The sequence below is a fragment of the Poecilia reticulata genome, chromosome 20, assembly GCF_904066995.2.
Source record: "Poecilia reticulata chromosome 20, P_reticulata-male-v2, whole genome shotgun sequence".
Lineage (NCBI taxonomy): Eukaryota > Metazoa > Chordata > Actinopteri > Cyprinodontiformes > Poeciliidae > Poecilia > Poecilia reticulata.
Genome location: NC_088849.1, coordinates 5,546,339 through 5,567,641, shown reverse-complemented (window position 1 = coordinate 5,567,641; position 21,303 = coordinate 5,546,339). Strand labels below are relative to the sequence as shown.

At 42.0% G+C, this 21,303-nt stretch overlaps 1 protein-coding gene across 1 annotated transcript; it reads left to right on the top strand.

Moving 5' to 3' along the window:
* The first annotated feature begins 6,189 nt into the window (after nt 1-6,189).
* On the top strand, nt 6,190-20,877 carry LOC145549483 (uncharacterized). The gene is made up of 4 exons (XM_081601999.1): nt 6,190-6,464; nt 12,528-12,711; nt 19,065-19,097; nt 19,528-20,877. The coding sequence occupies exon 4, from the start codon at nt 19,968-19,970 to the stop codon at nt 20,802-20,804; it is 837 nt and encodes a 278-aa protein (XP_081458125.1). The 5' UTR covers nt 6,190-6,464; nt 12,528-12,711; nt 19,065-19,097; nt 19,528-19,967; the 3' UTR covers nt 20,805-20,877.
* The last annotated feature ends 426 nt before the right edge of the window (nt 20,878-21,303 follow it).

Below are 21,303 nucleotides of genomic sequence, written 5' to 3'. Positions count from 1 at the left end.
TAGAGATTCGGGAGGATTGCGTAGATATTCAGGAGAATTCCGCCACAAGTGATTCCAACTCTAGCACAAGCTCAGGTTTCCTTCTAAGTTTGGTAGACGGAATTGATATTCAGGCACGCATTAACCAGCTTAATAAATTTCGAAAAGTACAGGAGATGAAAGAAAGACACGAAGCTGCTCTTCTTAAATTACAGGAGAAGAAGCCAAGACCAACGAATGCCTACGCACGGGATGTGCAAAACTGGAGAGACAAGCGGGAGAAAACTCCTTCAAAAACGTTGCTGCAAATTGACAGAGATGGGCAAAAACTTCTCAACTTGTCCACGGATGTGGACAAGTTTAAAGCTGACAAGTTGAGAGCTTGTCCAAAACTCATTGTCCTTTCCAATGAGGATTCTGGAAAGGACAAACATGGCATACAGTTTAAAAAGTCTTTGTCACGTGGAAATGAACAAAAATTCATCAAACAGGTTAGTGAGAAGGCAGAGGAACGATTGGTAAAGCCAAGGCAAACACCCAGAGTTAGTGAAGGCAAACGGTCAGAATATGTACATGACGAGAGGGAGAAAAATGTTCACGAGCAGGTAAAATTTCAAGAGAAATGTAAGAAGATGGCCTATGAAAATATAGAGAATATAAGGAGAAAAGAATATGTCAAAGAAGCTGTTGAGGAGAAAAAGCTTAATCAAGAAAAAGCTAAGCAGGAGTTTGCCCAAAAGTTACTTGACAAACAGGAGAAAGAAAAGAAAGTCAAAATGCAAAAGTATTTGACTGATGCATGGGATGATCAAGTTGAATACAAACGGCAAAAGCAGATTGAAATGGACAAGATCATAAATAAAGGGTCTGATTCCTTGATGGACTGCGACATTCCTGATAAGGATAGAAGTCGTGAAATACGTAAAAAAATAGTGTACGACCAACTGTCACTTACAAAGAAGGAAGAAGCTAAAAAACGGGCTTTTATGGAGGAAAAGTTACTGAAAGAAAGGAAAGAGCGGGAATCTGCAGAGCAAAAGCGTGAAAAACTGGAGAAAGAGAAAAAAGCTGCAGCTATAAAAAGTCTGACCAATTCTTGGGATTCCCGAATTCAACTCAAACGGCAGGAGAAAAAGGAACAGTGTGAGATTGAAAGGAAAAACATGCAGACCTTGATGGAATTAGACAGAGTGTGTGGAGCTGCCAGGGAGGTACTTCTGCCAGGGAGAACTACCTCCCTGGCAGAGTCTGCAAGAAGATCTGCAAGAATATCGGTGGGAACTGCTGACAAACATGACGACACAAAGAACAGACCTATACTGAGTAGTCAGAAAGTTAGGAAGCCTGTCACACTTCCTTTACTCAAATCCACCTCTGTGCACTTTGCTGAGGATCACCAACAGCAAAATAAAAGAGTGAAATTCCCGTCCATTTCCAGTCCCAGATAAATGTCTGTTTCTCAGCTGGCCAAGGAATGTGATGGGAATCCCCCGGAGGAGCTGACCCAAGTGGCTTAGGAGAGGGACGTTTGTGCCTCCCTACTTAGGCTGCTGCCCCCATGACCTGAAGAAAATGGATGGACGGATAGATGGATAGATAGGTTTTCTCTGGGTGCTCCAGTTTCCCTTCAAAAACGATCAATCGATCGATGGATAGATGTATAGATAGATGGATAGATAGATGGATAGATGGATAGGTTTTCTCTGGGTGCTCCAGTTTCCCTTCAAAAACGATCGATTGATCGATAGATGGATAGATAGATGGATAGATGGATAGGTTTTCTCTGGGTGCTCCAGTTTCCCTTCAAAAACGATCGATTGATCGATAGATGGATAGATAGATGGATAGATGGATAGGTTTTCTCTGGGTGCTCCAGTTTCCCTTCAAAAACGATCGATTGATCGATAGATGGATAGATAGATGGATAGATGGATAGGTTTTCTCTGGGTGCTCCAGTTTCATTTCAAAAACGATCGATTGATCGATAGATAGAAGATGGATAGATAGATGGATAGGTTTTCTCTGGGTGCTCCAGTTTCCCTACAAAAACGATCAATAGGTTTTCAGCTTCAGAAGGGAGGCCCAGACTTCCCTCTCCCCAGCCACTCCTTCCAGCTCCTCCGGGGGAATCCCAAGGCGTTCCCATGCCAGCCGAGAGACGTAGTCCCTCCAGCGTGTCCATGTCTTTCTGATTAGCTTCCCTGTGTATTTAACCCCACCTGTTGTCTCTGTCCTTCGTCGGGTCCTCGTCATTAGTTCATCGTTCGTCTGTCCGTTTCCAGTGCCGCATGTCTTTCTGAGTTTGTTCCTGATTCTTTATTAAATACATAATTTCCTCATTACTACCTGGGTTTACCGGCGTCTTCCTCACTTACAACCATGCACATATGACAGAATGTCCCTAGTATTAGCTACGGCAGATATATGGCCAGGGCCGTACAGAGACCACTACAGGGGCAGGTGCTCAACAACAAAAAAGGGCCCATCTAACCGCCTTCTAGGACAGAATATTAACAGCCTCTCAGCTTTCAGAGTTTAATAAACAATGATAAATTACAAAATTGTGAGACATACAATCAGAGCTAAAGGAAATCTCTACATAGAGCATAACACTATGCATATGTAAGATATTTTATTAGTAATTTCTTTCTGCAGATCTATTTTGTAAATCAGAGCTGGTGGTCTAGCTCTGGTTTACATATTTTGTCTTTACAGAATTACACTATTAAAAATATAAACAAGGGCACAAAGCAACCTTTATGCCCTTGTAATCTTTTTATAGATTACAGATTAGTGGACTGTAATCTATAAAAAGAGCTTCCTGTTTGCTGCAGTGGAGATGAAGACGGTACAATCAGGAAAGCAGAGCTGCATCAAACTTTAAGGTGGAACTGCAGAAAAAAGAAAAAAACAAAAGCAAAAATTGAATTGTTAATGCATGTCACCATGAGAAAAGCCTACTGAGTTTTGCTTAAAAAAACTTTTTTAAACATTTAAATCACACATTTGTCTCATGAACAGCCGTCTCATGTCTCAGTGATTGTTTTTGTTAAACAAACTTATTTGTGCATGTCATAAATCTTTTCTTCATATTCTAAGTTTTTGTTTGACAATTTATTAGTAATGTTCTTTGACATGTTGTGTTGTACCTTTCATGTTCATGTGTAAATTATTGAATACAACATGTGAATAATTAGTAATTGTAATCCATCCATCCATCCATCCATCCATTTTCTTACACCCTTGTCCCTTAATGGGGTCGGGTGGGTTGCTGGTGCCCATCTCCAGCTAACGTTCCGGGCGAGAGGCGGGATCACCCTGGACAGGTCAACACAGAAAGACAGACAGGACACACAACCATGCACACACTCACACACACACCAAGGGAGAATTTAGAGAAACCAATTAACCTGAGAGTCATGTGTTTGGACTGTGGGAGGAAACCCGATGAAAACCACGCATGCACAGGGAGATCATGCAAACTCCATGCACCCAGAACCCAGAATCTTCTTGCTGCAGGGCAACAGCTCTACCAACTTCACCACTGTGCAGCCCTGCGCTACTGTGCAGAACTGTAAGAACTGGTTTTCTGTAAGAATGTCATACAGAAAACATTTTCCTGAACTCTACTGTGACTTTTCAGTAGTTGATTTTATGTATGCCAATGAGTTTTAGCATAAAAGATTAAATCTCAGCCTAACTTGAATGTTTAAAGTACTAGCATAAAGAGCTGCATTTTTGTGTACAGTGCCCACTTAGTTTTTAGTCAACAGGTCATGTTTGATGAATGCACTAAATCTGGTAGCGTTGCGATTGTATTTAATGTAAAAATTTCAGCACCTCTGCATCAGTACACATGAACCTCATGCTAAACAGTTTTTATGGAATATTACCATGGAAGTTATGATTAGTTAGAAAGTATCGTTCCAATTACTTCTACGTTGGTTTTTTTTGTTCTTTTTTTCCGCTATTGGAGTTTTACTGCAGTTCACTTTAAGACGTTTGTTGAAGTCTGGTAGAGGTGTTGAATATTTTTTTGCTTTTTATTCACCCCTCTAAATCATTGAACTCAGGTGTCACTTCCGTGTCCACAAACGTGTGAAATCCAGCAGTGAGTCCAGTTGTGGAATGATCTTGCAACTAAATATTCCACCAGTAGCTGGAATAGTGGGGTTATAACGAAGTGAAAGCAATTGGGAACTACAGCAACTTGGAAACAAATTGTCAGGTCAGTCAAATCAAGAAGTGAGGTCAATGAAAGCTGAGCTGGGTAAGTGTGCAAAGGTCTTCAAAGTTCTACAGAGTTGATGAATACAGACCAGGCACGTGCAGAGGGGGGGGGCCTGGGGGGGCTTGAGCACCTGCCCTTTTCGCTCCGTGCCCCCAAGTGCCCTTTTGGTCAATTTTTAATTTTAATTTTTTTTTTTTGTATTATTATTTTCTAAGCCCTCTTCTGACACATAATAACATGTACTAAAATGAATTTTTTTTTTTGTACAACATAATAAGCCCTCCGGTCACCTTGTTACCTTTGACCTTTTGCCCGTGACGCATGACGCAGTTGCCTTTCGCGCAGTGAGATGAGGCGGCTAACTGGAGCTCAACGTAGTGAATGTTCCAGATTATAAAACAGTTTTTGGTGAATTATAAAAAAACGTTTTTGGTGAATAAAGTGGAGTAACTTGCTACGTGTCAGATGACGGAAAACGTTGAAGTATCGTTTCTGCTTCAGCTCGGAGTCGCGGTTTAAGCAGAGAGGTAATGAAATACAACAGACACTGACTGGCCTCTGCGTCTGCCTTTCTCTGAAGAACTACTGAGCGGGAGGAGACAGCCAGGTGAGGAAAACTGTTCTTATCTATCAATTCACTATTTTATCGTATAGACATTAGGCTGTTGTTGTTGTGCTATTAGCTAGCTGATAGCTAACGACTTTGCTAGCAAAACTAGATAACTAAAAAGCTTCTTCCCTGTGTACGAGGCACATCGCCCGTCCAAAACTTATCATCTCCATTATGGATATATGTCCAATCTTCTAATTTTCTTTGCTGCATAATGTACATTGCATTTATTCAGGCGTTAGGTAAATGTATCTTGAAGGAGAATATCACTTAAATAACAAGGATATTCATTTAGAATTAAAAATAACTCGCCCTGAATTACCATAATAGATATAGTGTGTCTCATTAATGAAGGGGAAAAAAACTCAACCCAGACTTTAGTTTAGGGTCTGGTTTGCAGAGCATGAAGTTACATTTTTTTTCCCAATGGGAAAAAAAAACTGACCTCAGTTAAGTAAAATAAAATTGTAATAACTTTTGGAATTGTAATGATTTCTTTTTTAAAAACAAGTTGTTTTTTTAAAAAAAAACTTTTAAAAAAATAATTAAATAACTAATTTTTGTCTTGTGAACTTAAAGTTATTTGCCAAACATAAACTTTTATTTGCACACATCATGAATCTTTTGTTGTGATTTTAGGCCCTGCTCACAACCAGTGGTGGAGCTAGACTTTTAAAGTTGGGGGGGCCAGGAGTAGTCCTGGCTCCCCCTTGCCCCCCCCAAATCTCGGGGGGGCAAAATTTTAGGAAGCTCTGTTTGGACAGGTAACAATAGTTCGGGTCGGACCAGAATTATTTGCCTGATGGTGGTTCGGGCTTCTGATGAGTTTACATTAATGAGTTTGGAGCACACAGAGAAAAACTAAAGAGAATTTTATGATCTACTTATTATAGTTTAAGTAGAGGAATAACAGCTGACTGTTGAGAGAGGAAAGAAATTAAAGTGCAGATCCGTTAGGCAGAAACAAGCGCAGAGCGCTGGGCAATAAATGCGCGTAAATGCTCCAATCAATCACACATGAGATGACAAACGCCAAATATACAATACATAGTTACACTGCTTACGTTAATGATGTTTTAAAAACAAAACCAGTAAAAACTTAACTGAGTTAATATGTCAGATTCCCTCCTCAGCCTCATTTTGATAAGAACAGAGAGCAGTTCGCTGGTTTCTGTCCAGACTGTGATCAGCTGACCACTTGGTGCTCAGACAGTTTCAACTTTACGCACAGAGAACATCGTGGAGCTCATTATTAATCAGACTAAGAACAATATCTGAGTTGGGGGGGCCAATGGGGGGGCCAGGAGTAGTCCTGGCCCCCCCAACTTTAAAAGTCTAGCTCCGCCACTGGTCCCTTGAACAATACCAGAGCGTTCAGATTTTTTTTTTCATTTATTGCATTTTTCGGTTTATATGTGGATTTTTTTTCAACCACCAGGGGGCTCTTTAGCAGGAAGTGTGTCCTGTAAACTGTGGGTGTTTTGTTTTGCATTGCGCATTGCTGCCATCTGTTGGACTTTGGGGGAACTGCTCAACTTTTATGTTTTGTACGGTTATGTACGGTTGTTTGCTAGCAGTAGAGCAGATGAACACACGTCTGTTATGAACGCCGCATTCCAGGTCGAGTTCTTCGAAGCAATGCCTGTAAGTAGCAGCTTATACTTCAAAACGAGCCTTTATGTTAACATATGATAAAATAAATAACTTGTTGCTAAGATTTCTTAGGTCGTTATGTAGCATTGCAGCTCATAGCATTCTGAGGTAGCCGTATCAGTATCAGTATCAGGTATCAGTTGTACTATGTATCTGAATGTAAAACACTTCTGTAAGCTGCTCTGAGCTCATCCTGAGTTGTTTGTTTTGACAGTTTCACTCCATTCTACATGGAAATAAAGGAGTAACTAATTAATCCTGACTCGTGTCAAAGGAGTTTGGCTGATTAGTTTTGGTACAAGACACCATAGCGAGACCATTACAAAGTGAATCATTGAAAATAAAAGAAAGCGCCCATTAAAACGGAATTAGGTTTTAATAGGGAATTGAAATTTGAGAATGTTGTTGATCAGTTAAATAGCATTGAAGGGAAATGCTATTTAACAGTTTTTTAAATAATACTGGGATCATTATGAGAATTTGAGGTATAGATATTAGGATCCAGTAGATAGCAGTAGTGCAACAATAATGAATGCAAACTGCTCTTGAAATCTAAAGAAGAAGAAGAAGACGCCCATTTTCATTTAGCACATGCTAGTAGCAACACGAAGGATCAGCACTTTTACTGTTAGTTACCGTACGGAAACTACCGTAATCAGTTCAGTTAAATCTAAACTTGGCAACTTTTTCTTTTTCAACCATAATAAATGTGATATTCAATTGACCTGTTATTACTCAGATTTTGGATGTCCGCCCCCCTCTGCTGCATCGTTGTAAAAAACCTGGAGATATCTGCGGCTTATATGTGTATGTTTACTGGTTTAAAAAAAAAAAAAAAACTTTGGGGTTGTGGCTTATAATCCGGTGCGGCTCAAAGTTAGGAAAATAAACCCTCTCTGAAGAACCCAGAGAGGGTTATTTGATTGTGCTTTCTGGAAAACAATATATTTTTACATTTAGGCACTCCTGCAATCGTCACACTTTTTCTGTTACAAACTGACTCCGGCCCCCCACCAGAGAAGGGAAAAGTTATGTGGCCCTCACAGGAAAAAGTTTGGGGACCCCTGCTTTACACCTTAAATGCACAACAATACCAGTTTAGACTTTGAGCAACTTGGTAAAACTATATTGTGTAACATTAAATCATGCTTGGCTGCAACTGTATCAATGGCAGCTCTCCTTCTATTCAGTGTTTGTAGCTTCTGTTAGCTTTTTGGCGCAGCTCCATTCCCCTGCTACTGGTAGCTAAAATCACGATACCCTTACTGTGTATCCCTCTGAAAAATTAATCCATTTAAATAAAGAAATCCCTCCATGGTGATACCACGATAGAGAGCGTTCATTTTATAGCGTTAACACCGGAGCTGTAAGTGGTCTGGTGTGAAACAGGGGTGATGGAACAACACAGCACTTTTAAATTTCAATAATCAGAATGCAGAAATTGTTTCCGTTGTTTTAAAAGGTTTATGTCAGACTGCCTTTCCCTCATCGATACGCTTCCCGACCGCCCTGCACCTTAGGGGCTTAAAAAAAAAAAGCGGGACTTTAAACGGAGCTACGAACTAGATGTGAATTATGGCATAAAAACAGAGAATCCGATGCTGAACAGTGAAAAATCAACACATGATGTGAAACACATCATGATGATTAGGCGGCGCAGCAGGTGATGAGTGAAGATTACTGATGGTCAATAAACGATAAAATAAATCTAGCAACAGGAAAGAAACTAAAGTGGACATAGCAATAAACCAAGAGAGGATAATACTAATCAAAGGAAAACAAATGGAAATGAATGAAGAACAAGAATAAATGAGAATAAACTAAAGTAAATACAGAGGAATAAACTGGTATGGCAAGACCTTTCGAGCAATAATTAATACAGAGACCGTATGGCAAGAATGAACAGACACTGTTTCTAGATAAAAGGTAAAATAATATTGTTGAAATGTCATGAGTTTGTTGAGACCATATCTAATACTGAGAATAAATATATCTTACAGACCATAACAGTAAATAACTGATCACTTATTTATGTTTTTAATTAGATTTGATATGTTTATTTCTTCAATATAATTTTTCATGTCAGTGTTAATGTCATGAGGCTGATGACTCCGTGACACTTTGAATTTGACTCATTAGGATTTGATTAAGAACCAGATTTATTCTTTGTAATTTCTGTCCAGTAAAACTATTAATCTATAAATCAATAGACAGGTCTATATAAAGATATAATCCATGTTTCTGTCTCATATTTGTATGGCATGAAAAGGATCTGGAACTTTTGTTTTTCCACTGAAAGCTATGGTTTGCACAATAAATGCCATGTGGGTGAAGTTTTATGGATGATGCTCTGATGTCCCATTCTCCTGAAGGCAGCACAGAGCTGCACCACCAGAAACCGACAGAAACACTGAAGAGAAGAAGAGCTATGATTAATGTAGTTACAGTTCTATCCATGTTTTAATGTTGCAGAGCTCAGTCGTTTTGCAAATAGTTCAAAGTTTAAACTGACATGTTGTAGATCTTTTATCTGGTCATTTTGTGCAAGATTTAACAACTAGAAAATGGCACAAAATAAGAATATTTTTTTTCCACTCTGATTGGCTGCTGTTAGGCCTACCAATTTTAACTTGAATGTTAATTGCATTTTTTGTAGACGCCTGTGAAAATAAAAAAAAAATTCTCTGGGAAATTATTTTTGATGTTAAAAACACAAACAAGCATAAAAATCAAAACATCTACAATAGTGATAGTAATATTAATGATAAAATAATGGTCAGTGCAAAGTAGTCTACAAATTCTTTGTTGGGGGGCGGCGAGTGACCTGGATAAAGGTTAGGGGGGCGCTGGCTCAACAAAGGTTGAGAAACACTGGTTTAGACCCAAAGGTTCACTCAGTTCAGAGTTATTCACCACAAGCTGGAACGTTCAAGATCTTCTGCAGGTCTTTCATCTCAGTGTTCTCTGATTTTCCACAACATTCTGTGTGGTGTTCTATGTTTAAACCACTGAAACCAAACACTGACCTGCCACAGAGACAAGGAGACATCTTCAGTCTCCATACTGTCGCAGCCTTCCTGCTGTCAACCATCCTCTCCAGTCATGACGTCTGACCCAGAGAACATCTTTCTGATTATCAGTAAAATCACTGATTTCCTCTGATGCTGGCCTGTTTGGCTCTTTATCTGCCAGCTGAACCAATAGGAAGGTGAGCTCTGTCTTTCAGATCGTTGACAACAAAGTCAGAGCAGGTGGAGCGTCTTTGTCTCCACAGCTTTTAGGAATCGGCTTGATGGGGTCAGAATGTGAATCGATCAGTGAAATTCCCCCTGAGGGGAGGAGAGGCAGCAGCTCTTCTACAGTAACAAGACAAATCATTTCTGATGCTGTTGTTGTTAGAGAAGTGAATTTATGAGCTTTCCTCCTTCTGCAGGTATTTTACTTGGAGGAGTTTCTGAAAATGTGCCACTGGCTGCTGGAGTCAATGTTGAGTTCTGTGTGCAACAGAGTTCAGACACACTAGAGAGTTAACTTAGTGCATGATTTAATGTGAACACCTGACTGGCTTTGAACAGGAAAAACAAAGAAAGAAGATGGATTGAAGACTGGGTGAAAATGTGGAAGCAGAAGCAGGATAAACGAGGGTCTTTAAATATCTAACCCAGGTCTCTTTAGCCGACCTAATTGCTGTTTGTTAAAGCAGAGATTAAATGGAAAGATCTCCCAGACGGGTTTTTTCCAAAGGAAAACTGATCTGCAGCGTGTTTAGAAGCACCTGCTCTCTTAGATGTTCTGTGACTAAAACTTAATACAGCATAATAAACACAGGCTGCTCTCCATACTGCTTCTCCACTGCAGGAGCTCAGGCCCTGATTAAACTTCATGGAAACTGCTGGATGACATACAGAAGCCTACTGCAGCCTGCTTCAGTTCAGTGTGTCCAACAATCCATTAAGGCTCAAATGAAACACACACAGAGGGAGTGTGTGAGCAGTTAGAGTGATGATAAGGTGCTCAGGCTCCTACTACTGTTCCTGTTCCTGGTTTGGAGAGTCAGATCGGGTCTCTGTTGTCATTTTTCAGTCACATTCTTCTCTTCACTTGTTTTACAGGCTCTGTGTTAAATCCAGATCAGTGGGGCTCATGTGGTTAAGGCAGGGAAATATGAAGGTGACTCTGGTCATTGTAGGAAGGAGCTGCTAGATATGTGTGACCACATCCCAAAGTTGTAAAATACTCCCAGAAACCAGCCTGTCCTTTCCCACAATCCTCTGTGATTTAGGACAAATGGGAAAATGGGAAAACCTTTTAAACTTGGTTAAGTGGGGCTGAAAGATTCTTTAAAACTGACCGGTAACGTTCTTTCTTATGGCTCACATGTACAGTACTCAGATTCACAGCTTAGCTGCACAGTGTCTTTTACTTTAATTTCAGTAGAAAGATCACTTAGTGACTCTAAAGAAATTACTAAATTCGAAAGATGCATTAGACAGACATCTGAAATAAAACCTGCAGTTGTGGCTGAAGGACGAAGACATGTCTTCTACCTGTTATTAGATTTATAAGCAGCAACAGAAGTAGCTGCTGTTTTCTTTCCTTCCTGATGTTAAGTAAAACTCATTTGCACCTGACAAACAGATGATTTTGAACTATGACCTAATCCATGAGGTGGTTGAATTATAAGAGGGTCATTGAGACATAATGTTGGCTACATGAGAACCAATCAGATCTGATCTAAATGAGTCTCGGTAAACAAACCCTGATACCTCGGAGAAGATTTCCATATCACTGCTTGGACTTCTTATGCACACAAACTTGTAATTGTGGCTTTGGAATAATGTGGTTCGTTTGTATTTAAAGAGGTTGAGGCCTCGGTGCCACTGTTTTCTTTGGAGGGGACAGACTTTTGTCAAATATAGAAGCATTGTGAGATTTATGGCCATAAAATTTGTGGAGAAACCCAAAGTCAAACTCTGCAGGAGTTGACAGACTGTTCTGGTTCCAGTTCTGTTCAGGGACACTTGACTCCTATGGTTTAAATGCTTGAGCCTAATGGGACATTAAAAAGCACACAAAACACATCTTTGAGAAAATCACAGATTAGATGGAGACATCGAGCAGCCTTTGACATTATTGATCATAAGATTTTGTTGAAGAAACTTGAATCCTATGGCTTTGAAGAATCACCATTGCCATTTATCAGTAGTTATCTTAATATCAGGAGGCAACTAGTTTGTTATAACGGCTGCTATTCAGACAGTAAAACGGCCCAATTCTATATACAATATTTACTAATGACTTACCATGAGTGCTAAGCAAAGAAGGGATCTTGATGTTTGCTGATGATACTGCAGTACATATAGCAGCAATGTCTTTTAGTCAAATTAAAACTGACCGCGAATGAGAACTTGAATATATTGTTGACTGGGTGAACAGCAAAAATGCTTAAAAAATAATGAGCATTGTCATTGGCACAAATCATTCTCTGGGAGCCAAATGTTGACATGACATAATGTATCTGTTAAATAGGTGGAGGAGGTGAAACTTATGAGTAAACAGTAAACTTTACCCATTTTTGAGTATGGTCTCAAAAATGGGTAGTAATTTGCCTGTTATCAAAAGATGTTCAGACTAAACAAACTATCCAATTTATCTTTCTAACTCTAGTATTCTCTCATTGGGAGTTCTGCTCTGTTGGTTGGTACAATATGTCATTAAGAAACAACAAATTCCAACCAGTGTAAAACAATATACATCTAAAGACCCATTGAGCTTTAGCAGCTCCCTGTTTTCCTCTCCATTTTCTACTTTCTGAAGAGTCAAATCACCTATATAAAAGCCCAGAATATTGCACCTCTTCTACTTCTTCTCCCTTCTTCTACATTCTCCTTTTTTCTCCATCACATCATCTTTGAGCGTAAATATTTATGTATTTACGATATTTGCGTAGCATCTGCATCTGTTTCACACTCACTGAAATCCCTGAGCTCTCCAGCATGCTGATACTTTTATTTCAAGAGACAATAGTCCTTTGTTCTCTCCCTTCTTTGTCAGGAGAGAAGAGAGTAGGCTGGACAGAAGGTCAAGTTGTAGAAGGGTGGACCTGCTGTTGAGAAGAACATGTGGATGAAAAGAGAAGACTGAGATGGAGACGGATGTTGCTTGGAAGATGGGAAATGGAAAAGGTGGGAAGAGAAGCTGATGGGAGGACAAAGAGGACAGCATATCAGAGTCCGAGGTGAGTCAGAGCTGGTTCCCTTTACTCCCATCGTTAGGAGCTTCGGCCTGAGACCTTTATGTTGGTGCAGCTCCAGTGCTGCTGCTGCCAGACCAATCAGTGAGAGGAAAGGAGAGGAATATTGCTGCTGGGAAATAATGACACATCACTATGAAAGACATGAAGAGGGAAAAGAGACTTTCCTGCAAACAGACACATTCAGTTGAGAGCAGATTCTGCCTGGAGACAACTCTGTTGTTCATCAGCTCATTTATTCTGGGCCCAGCAGAGTGCAGCTCTGTTGTTCTGATTATAGTCGTTGGTTTGTTGGTCTTAGCAAAATGATGTTTGACCTATTAGGTTTAAACTTTGATCCTTAATAGTGTTCAAGCAGGTTTTACCTGTTTCAGAAGAAAAGTCAGCAAAGTGAGCTCTTATTACCATCTACATGTCGGCTGAGCTGTAGTTCATTTTCTCCACAGCAGAACTCACATGTCGTCGTTTTCTTTAAGAGCCTCAGTTAACCCCACCCTGTGCACTAACATGCAGCCTCAGCAGGCGGCAAGAACAGAGATTCATGACTGAGAAACATTGATGGTCCTCTGCTGACCCATGTTGGTTTTACAGAAGGAGACATTTCTGTCTGACCGTTCTATCTAAAACCTCGTTTCATTTGATGTGCTTGGAGCCGACTGAGCTGCTGCACAGGAAGGGCGTTTTACAAGAAAACTAAATGTACTGGCAAATGGGAAACTGTATTCAACTGTATAATAGCCAATGTGCTCCAATGTAATTATTCAAACATTTACTGAAGCAGGTTGGATTTGTGAGGCATTTGTGTCATTTAAGTCCAAGAAGCTGAAATTCCAAGGGTGAGATTTTAAAAAAAAGTTTCTATAATTAGCAGAGAAAACTAAAAGTAACATGAAACACATTATGCTTGATCACATTAAAAGCCTTGTAGAGCTCAGCATCTTGAGGCATTTCTTTCCTATCTTGAAGCAGAAATCTAAGGCAAGAAGGCAAAACCTGATCCTCAGATAATGGCTGTCAGTAACCCATTAGGCCCAAACAGGAATGTGTCCAGAGCTCCAACAAAGAAAAGCAGCTTTTAGGGACTATTTCTCTGACCACTTTGCTGTTTAAGAAGTTGGAAAGTGAGAAGATATTTCTGTACAACTGTAGAACAGACCAAAACATCCAGACTGAGTCCCAGAGCTCTAAGGACTGATCAGCCTGTCTGCAGCCTTGGGCTTAGTTTCAGCCTTGAAGCAGGATCTTCAGATGAATGAGAACCCTCAGCAGAGTGGTCAGAGCATCAAGCAGCCAGACGTTAGCCTGACAACATTTCTCCTCCTCAGAAAGTTCCAGTTTCTGGAAGGCAGAGCTCCACTTCCTCATCATATAACTGGTTGTAAAACAGTCCCTGTGGACCATCACTCATTATGGCCAAAAGCTGAAAAGCTCCCCATCCACTGCAGAACCACTCCCTACCATCAACACCTACTGAGACCTGACATGGAAGTTCTGACCGTCGGCTCGGAGGATTCCCTTTGGTCCTGCTGCCTTTGCGTAATGAGTCCCCAAACATTTCTCTCTGGCGCTTTTACACATTAGAATGTTCTTTCTTCACTCATTTCATGTTGACCTCATGCTGTACTTCCTCATCAGCACCTCAAAGGTCCACAAGTCCTCTCACTGGAGGATAAAAGTCTCTGTTGTGCTTTACGGTTTGTTTGTCATCAGACCCGGCCACATGGTTTCTCTCACTAGTCAGACTGATTGGTCAGTTTATGATGTTGGATGGAACCGACTTTTTTACAGATCCATTCTCTGTTCACCAGCTGGGCCTCAACAGAACCTGGTAGCACCGTCTGCTGCCTGCTCAACACATAATATACTGGCATCCTCTGTGGACCAGTGGTTCTTTACTGGAAATGACATCAGCTCATAAAGGGACAGGCCTCATTACACAATCATTCTGCTTCTTGTTGGGTTTCTTAACCAAGAAGAAAGTCTCACAGCCCTGTTTCTTTTGGTCATGGTCTGAATCTGAATCTATTAGGTGAATTCCCATCATGCCTCTTCGGGCTGGTGGTCCATTAGACTTGATTAGAATCACACACCTGTAAACCATCAGAGTGTATGCAGCTACCCTGAGCTCAGGGTAGGTCTTTGACTGATATATGTGTTCTCATCTTTTTCAAGAGCTTACTACAGCAGCACTACAGAACTAACTGTTACTGTGACTTTACTGAACAGGCGCTAAAACCTTGGTGGCAGTATGTTGGTGAATTTGAATACAGCAGAAGACTAACAAGCTTGTAAAGAGTAATATGGTTTATGGTTTTCCTGTCAATTAATACAATCATATCTGATTATTACATTAGTATCTTATCTACAGCTGAAAACTCCAAACAATCTTATATTTGATAGCGATATGTTTCAATAATACAAGTGAGCTACGTATCGTCCAAAGTGTGCTCCTTCAGAGTGGATAGTTGGAACATGGAGGGACACGATTTAACTTCTTGCATTTGAGAGTTGAATCTTTTCATGTTAATAAAATTCACTACAAGAAGAATATTTCTTTGTAATAAATACAGAGATTTAGAGAAAGAAAATTTTGTTCTTCTCCCGCTACTGATGGCAGATCAAGACTAATTTGTAGAAAAGGAAGGTTCTGACCTTTAGAGAACCCGGCGTAGAAGATGGCAACTTTGAATCTGTGTCAATACAAACTGCTTCAAAAGAGGTCAGTGACGCTTGGGGGAAGGCCACAATGAAAGGTTAAGAGGATCCAGGTGGTCATCTGTGAACTCCTCTAGAACTTAGCCAGAGTCCTCCTTCAGCTTCAGTGGATCCTTCTTTCACTCCATGCTGGACAGTGGAATTCTTAAGCTGTGAGGGCCCTCCAGAAGAACTTTGACGTCATTGACCTTATTTTTAACCTGCAGTCTGACACATCGCACCTTAAAGACCAACTAGTCTTTAGTTTTTACACTGAACATGTTGCTCTGATTTCTACACATTTCATCAGGGTTAAAAATGTGTTTTCAGGCTAGAAGAGAATGGACATCTTGTGTTCACTCTCCAGCTCTCCTGGTGATGAAGTACTTTAACTGAGAAATCCAGCTCCAGATAACATGGCCTAAAGACCTTTAGATGCAGACTTGAGGTGATGCTGAGGCTGATCAACTGGAGAACATAGAGGTGGTGGAAACTCCAGGCCTGATGCTCCATTTGTCAGCAATATCATCTCCATGTCCATTTACCATAAAATGAGGAAAACGGAGCGTCCAAGGCTGGTTTCTGTGGTAAAGTAAAGGTAATGGACTGAGTCGCCACATGAAAGGCTGGGCAAAAGGCAGGATAGAGAAACAAGAGAGAAAGAGCAGCAGGAGCCTCAGACAGAAAAAGCCCAGAGTTCTCAGCAGGAGTCCTGATGCTAACGCTGAACAATTAGACACATTATCCAGACAGAGCACCTCAGACTGGGCCCTGGTTAGGATACGGTCCGTAAATAAAAATGATTGCAGCATACATGGAGACGGGAGACGGAGACATTTCAGTTTAATGGTTTCTAAAATGCATCAGGGGAACGCTGAAAGACCCACAATGGCAGCCCTCTCAGACTGAGACTTTTCCATTACTTCTCCTCCTGTCCTTTTCTGGCTGTTTCCACCTTCTGCTAAACAATGGCTTTCCATAGAATTATGGAGATGAATATTAATTCATCACACAGCAAGAAAGAGTCTCATCAGACCTTTCTACACAGCAACATGAATCTCCTGGATCTGAGACACAAGCAGAGCTTTACTTCTTATTAATCTTCAGACTTCCAGCACGCTCTGTTAAAGCGTTCTGGTCGTCAGATTTTGATTTGGTGGCTGCTCATGACCAAGCTGGGGAAGTCATTGACTGCTCTTTACTCACACAGCAGCTCACTTTTCAAAGGACATCAGAGAAACATGAAGAAAGGGAAAACAGGGATTTGTTATCTTAACTCAGTTAAGGCCAGACGGCCTCCTTTCACTGCATTAAATGAAGATTTATGAAAGCTTCCCATTCCTGTGCTTATATTGTGCAGTGCCATTTAATACATTACATGTAAAGTACACACATAGTTTTAAAGCATCATCGCTCATGTTAAGTACCTTGGTATATGTGGCTGATCCTGTCTGTTCATTAACCAAGCTGATCTGTGAACACATGTTTCTGTCATCTTCAACTGGAAGTAAATAAAGAGCAACATCTGGGCCGACGCAACACACTCCTCATGGAACAAGCTGACAGCATTTCAATAACTGACAAGCAGAACCAGAGGGTCCATCAGTACCAAAGATAACAGTCCATCAGAAACTCATTGGAATAAAAAATACATGTCTGAAGAGTCCAGAAACCATTTTTACAGCAATCTGAGTGGAATCAAAACACAGCTGAGATTCCTTAAAGTGAAACGGTGTTAAAAAACACAGAAAAGTTGGAGCAGATTAAATACTTGGTCATTTAACACATGACTTTATGTGAGTTGGACAATGGAGGCAAAAATCTAAGAGGTTAGAGGAAGATTCCTTAAATCTACCACCAAGACACCTTTGGTTCACTTCTTGTGGTAAAACTGAACATCTTATTGTCATGGTTTTGTTTAAATACCTGACGCCCATATACTTAGGAGAAGACCAGAGAAAGATTTTAGAAAATTCCTTAAGCAACGTAATGATGGAGCTTCTGGTCGGGGAGGTGTAGCTGGATGTTTGGGACGGTGAGCCACTGAGGTGGTGAGGACAAAGTGAACGGGGAAAATGTGAAGTAGATTATTGAGCTGGAGAATCTGAGCTTATTGAGGGATGCAGAGGTGGAGGACAGGCCGGGTGGTTAGTCTGTGGTTGGTGGATAATGGAAAGCGGTGGGTGATGGAAGTGGTGGAGGTTTGCACAATGGTAGAGGAAGAATTCAGTGGGCTTAGGTTACCACTTGTACTGCTTTCTAGTTACCTGGGAAGTGACTTGGCACTGGGTTTGACGTCAGACACCATGTAACAACATTCTAATTAAGTCGTCAGAACATCACAATGGCGTCGCCCATAAACATAGTTTGCGACAGAGCTTGCAAACATAATTTTAAGCTTTGCCTTTCATACGCAAATTTCTAGATTGTTCACTTCTAATTTGTTCTGTTTAGAGTTGGATGTGCTACATGTAACATTCATTTTAGATGCAATTTTTTATGTGTGTCTTGTAAAATACCCACTTAAAATTACTACTGTTGATGCAATGAGCAGCCACACAAAAACGTGAAGTCCGTCTGTCAAGTCATAAATGGCAGTACTCGGGAGCTTCTCCCGGTTTCCCAGCAGGACGTTCAACTTTGGAGGGCATTCCAGTTGGAATTTCCTAGTTCCACAATTCAGGTCAACACTCAAGCAACGAAGGGTCAGCTCTTCCTGTACGCCAGGTGATGATCCTGAATGAGGAACAGGTGCTCAGAACAGGATCTGCTCAGCCCCACCCTCTTGACTTGGTAACTGCGGTCCTGAGCGCCCTCCGGTGGGGAACATGAAAACTCCAGAAACGATAAGACAACTTTACTGATACATCCACCCAGATTCCTGTCAATTACCATCCCATCTATCTAGTTCTGACATCACAGAGACCTGTTAACATCGTGTAAATGTTAACCTAAAACATTGTCAGCTTCTGGTCAGGCACTATATGTAGTTTAATGCTCAGCATTTTAAGAGAGACCGAGGAGCTCAAGTCCCAGTGAGTGACAATGCTATAAACCAACTGGATTAATATATTAGCTGAGGTTGGAATGTAGATGAAGTTCTTCAAATTCAGCAGGGATGGCATGAAAGTACGGAAAGTATTTGTTGAATGACTTACTGCTCTCTAGTGCTCTCATTTACAAGATAAAATGCATGAACTGGATTTTTTTTTTTCTCTGAAATGGAGTCCAGTGACACTCAGTGGGACAAATCTCTAAACCACAAGAATCCTTTTTAATGATCCTCCTCACAAATCTCCAAGAGCTTTGTTAAAAAAATTAATACAACTTTAGAAGAGTTAAATAAATTTACTTTAATAAGAACTGTAATATCATTTCATACAACTTGCCTGATTACCATCAGGCAAGTTGTATGCAAGGACTCAAACCCCTTGATTTTCTAGAGACTGTACAAGTCAGATTTTGATCATAAAACAGGAGTCAAAAAGGTAAAGACAACATGTAGTAAAAAAAAATTACATTGATTAAATAGGGAAAAAAGTGGTGGTAATTACTGCAGATTAATAAGAATGTTAAATGTGGACTTGATGTTAAAATGTAGTGCCACAATCATCATTTCTCTCTCCTGTTTTATTTTTCTTCAGGTTTGTACATGGTATGAAACACACCAAACTACGGTAAGATGTTTACAAATAATTTTTTTCAGTATACAGTACTGTGAAGTTGTTTTTTTGCACCTTTTTGCTATAATTTGTAAGTATTAGCCGAGTTTAGACTGGCAGAATGTCACACGGTTTTACGTGATTTACAGATTATGATGTCCTAGAACTCCAGTTCTAGGAGTATTATTTTGCTTTTGTAGTGAATCATATTCAGTGTACTTAATTTTGTAACTTTTAAAGTAGCTTCGAGCCTGAGACAAAAGTGAGTCTAGGCAAAGCTATACGCAAAGAGACAACTCTTTGTTCATCAAAGCTGGTGTATATAACTTGTATAAAACAATTATTTATTTATTTATTTATTTTACATGTTTGTAAAAAATTTCAAAATGTCGTGACAGGATGAGACATTAAAAAATATGTAAAAAACAAACAATTTTTTAAATAGTCCGCTGCTGACGAGCAGCCTCCGGAGTTTCCCCGAGTCCGCTGCTGATGAGCAGCCTCCGGAGTTTCCCCGAGTCCGCTGCTGACGAGCAGCCTCCAGAGTTTCCAGAGTCCGCTGCTGACAAGCAGCCTCCAGAGTTTCCCGAGTCCGCTGCTGACAAGCAGCCTCCAGAGTTTCCCGAGTCCGCTGTTGACGAGCAGCCTCCAGAGCTTCCCGAGTACGCTGCTGACGAGCAGCCACCAGAGCTTCCCGAGTCCGCTGCTGGCGAGCAGCCTCCATGGTTTCCCGAGACCGCTGCTGAGGAGCAGCCTCCAGGGTTTCTCGAAACCGCTGCTGACGAGCATCCTCCAGAGCTTCCCGAGTCCGCTGCTGACGAGCAGCCTCCAGAGTTTCCCCGAGTCCGCTGTTGACGAGCAGCCTCCAGAGTTTCCCCGAATCCGATGCTGACGAGCAGCCTCCAGAGTTTCCCGAGTCCGCTGCTGAGGAGCAGCCTCCAGCGTTTCCAGAGTCCGCTGCTGACGAGCAGCTTCCAGAGCTTCCCGAGTTCGTTGCTGACGAGCAGCCTCCAGAGCTTCCTGAGTCCGCTGCTGACGAGCAGCCTCCAGGGTTTCCCGAGTGCGCTGCTGACGAGCAGCCTCCAGAGCTTCCCGTGTCCGCTGCAGACGAGCAGCCTCCAGAGTTTCCCGAGTCCGCTGTTGACGAGCAGCCTCCAGAGTTTCCCCGAATCCGATGCTGACGAGCAGCCTCCAGAGTTTCCCGAGTCCGCTGCTGACGAGCAGCCACTAGAGTTTCCCGAGTCCGCTGCTGACGAGCAGCCACTAGAGTTTCCCGAGTCCGCTGCTGACGAGCAGCCACTAGAGTTTCCCGAGTCCGCTGCTGACGAGCAGCCTCCAGGGTTTCCCGAGTCCGCTGCTGACGAGCAGCCTCCAGAGCTTCCCGAGTCCGCTGCTGACGAGCAGCCTCCAGAGCTTCCCGAATCCGATGCTGACGAGCAGCCTCCAGAGTTTCCCGAGTCCGCTGCTGAGGAGCAGCCTCCAGCGTTTCCAGAGTCCGCTGCTGACGAGCAGCTTCCAGAGCTTCCCGAGTTCGTTGCTGACGAGCAGCCTCCAGAGCTTCCTGAGTCCGCTGCTGACGAGCAGCCTCCAGAGCTTCCTAAGTCCGCTGCTGACGAGCAGCCTCCAGGGTTTCCCGAGTGCGCTGCTGACGAGCAGCCTCCAGAGCTTCCCGTGTCCGCTGCAGACGAGCAGCCTCCAGAGTTTCCCCGAGTCCGCTGTTGACGAGCAGCCTCCAGAGTTTCCCCGAATCCGATGCTGTTGACGAGCAGCCTCCAGAGTTTCCCCGAATCCGCTGCTGACGAGCAGCCACTAGAGTTTCCCGAGTCCGCTGCTGACGAGCAGCCACTAGAGTTTCCCGAGTCCGCTGCTGACGAGCAGCCACTAGAGTTTCCCGAGTCCGCTGCTGACGAGCAGCCACTAGAGTTTCCCGAGTCCGCTGCTGACGAGCAGCCTCCAGGGTTTCCTGTGTCCGCTGCTGACGAGCAGCCTCCAGAGCTTACCGAGTCCGCTGCTGACGAGTAGCCTCCAGAGCTTACCGAGTCCGCTGCTGACGAGCAGCCTCCAGAGCTTACCGAGTCCGCTGCTGACGAGCAGCCTCCAGAGCTTACCGAGTCCGCTGCTGACGAGCAGCCTCCAGAGCTTACCGAGTCCGCTGCTGACGAGCAGTCTACAGAGCTTCCCGATTCAGCTGCTGACGAGCAGCCTCCAGTGTTTCCCGAGT

Coding starts and splice junctions, on each gene's coding strand:
- LOC145549483 (XM_081601999.1), top strand. CDS start 19,968: ATGCTGACGAGCAGCCTCCAGAGTTTCCCGAGTCCGCTGCTGAGGAGC.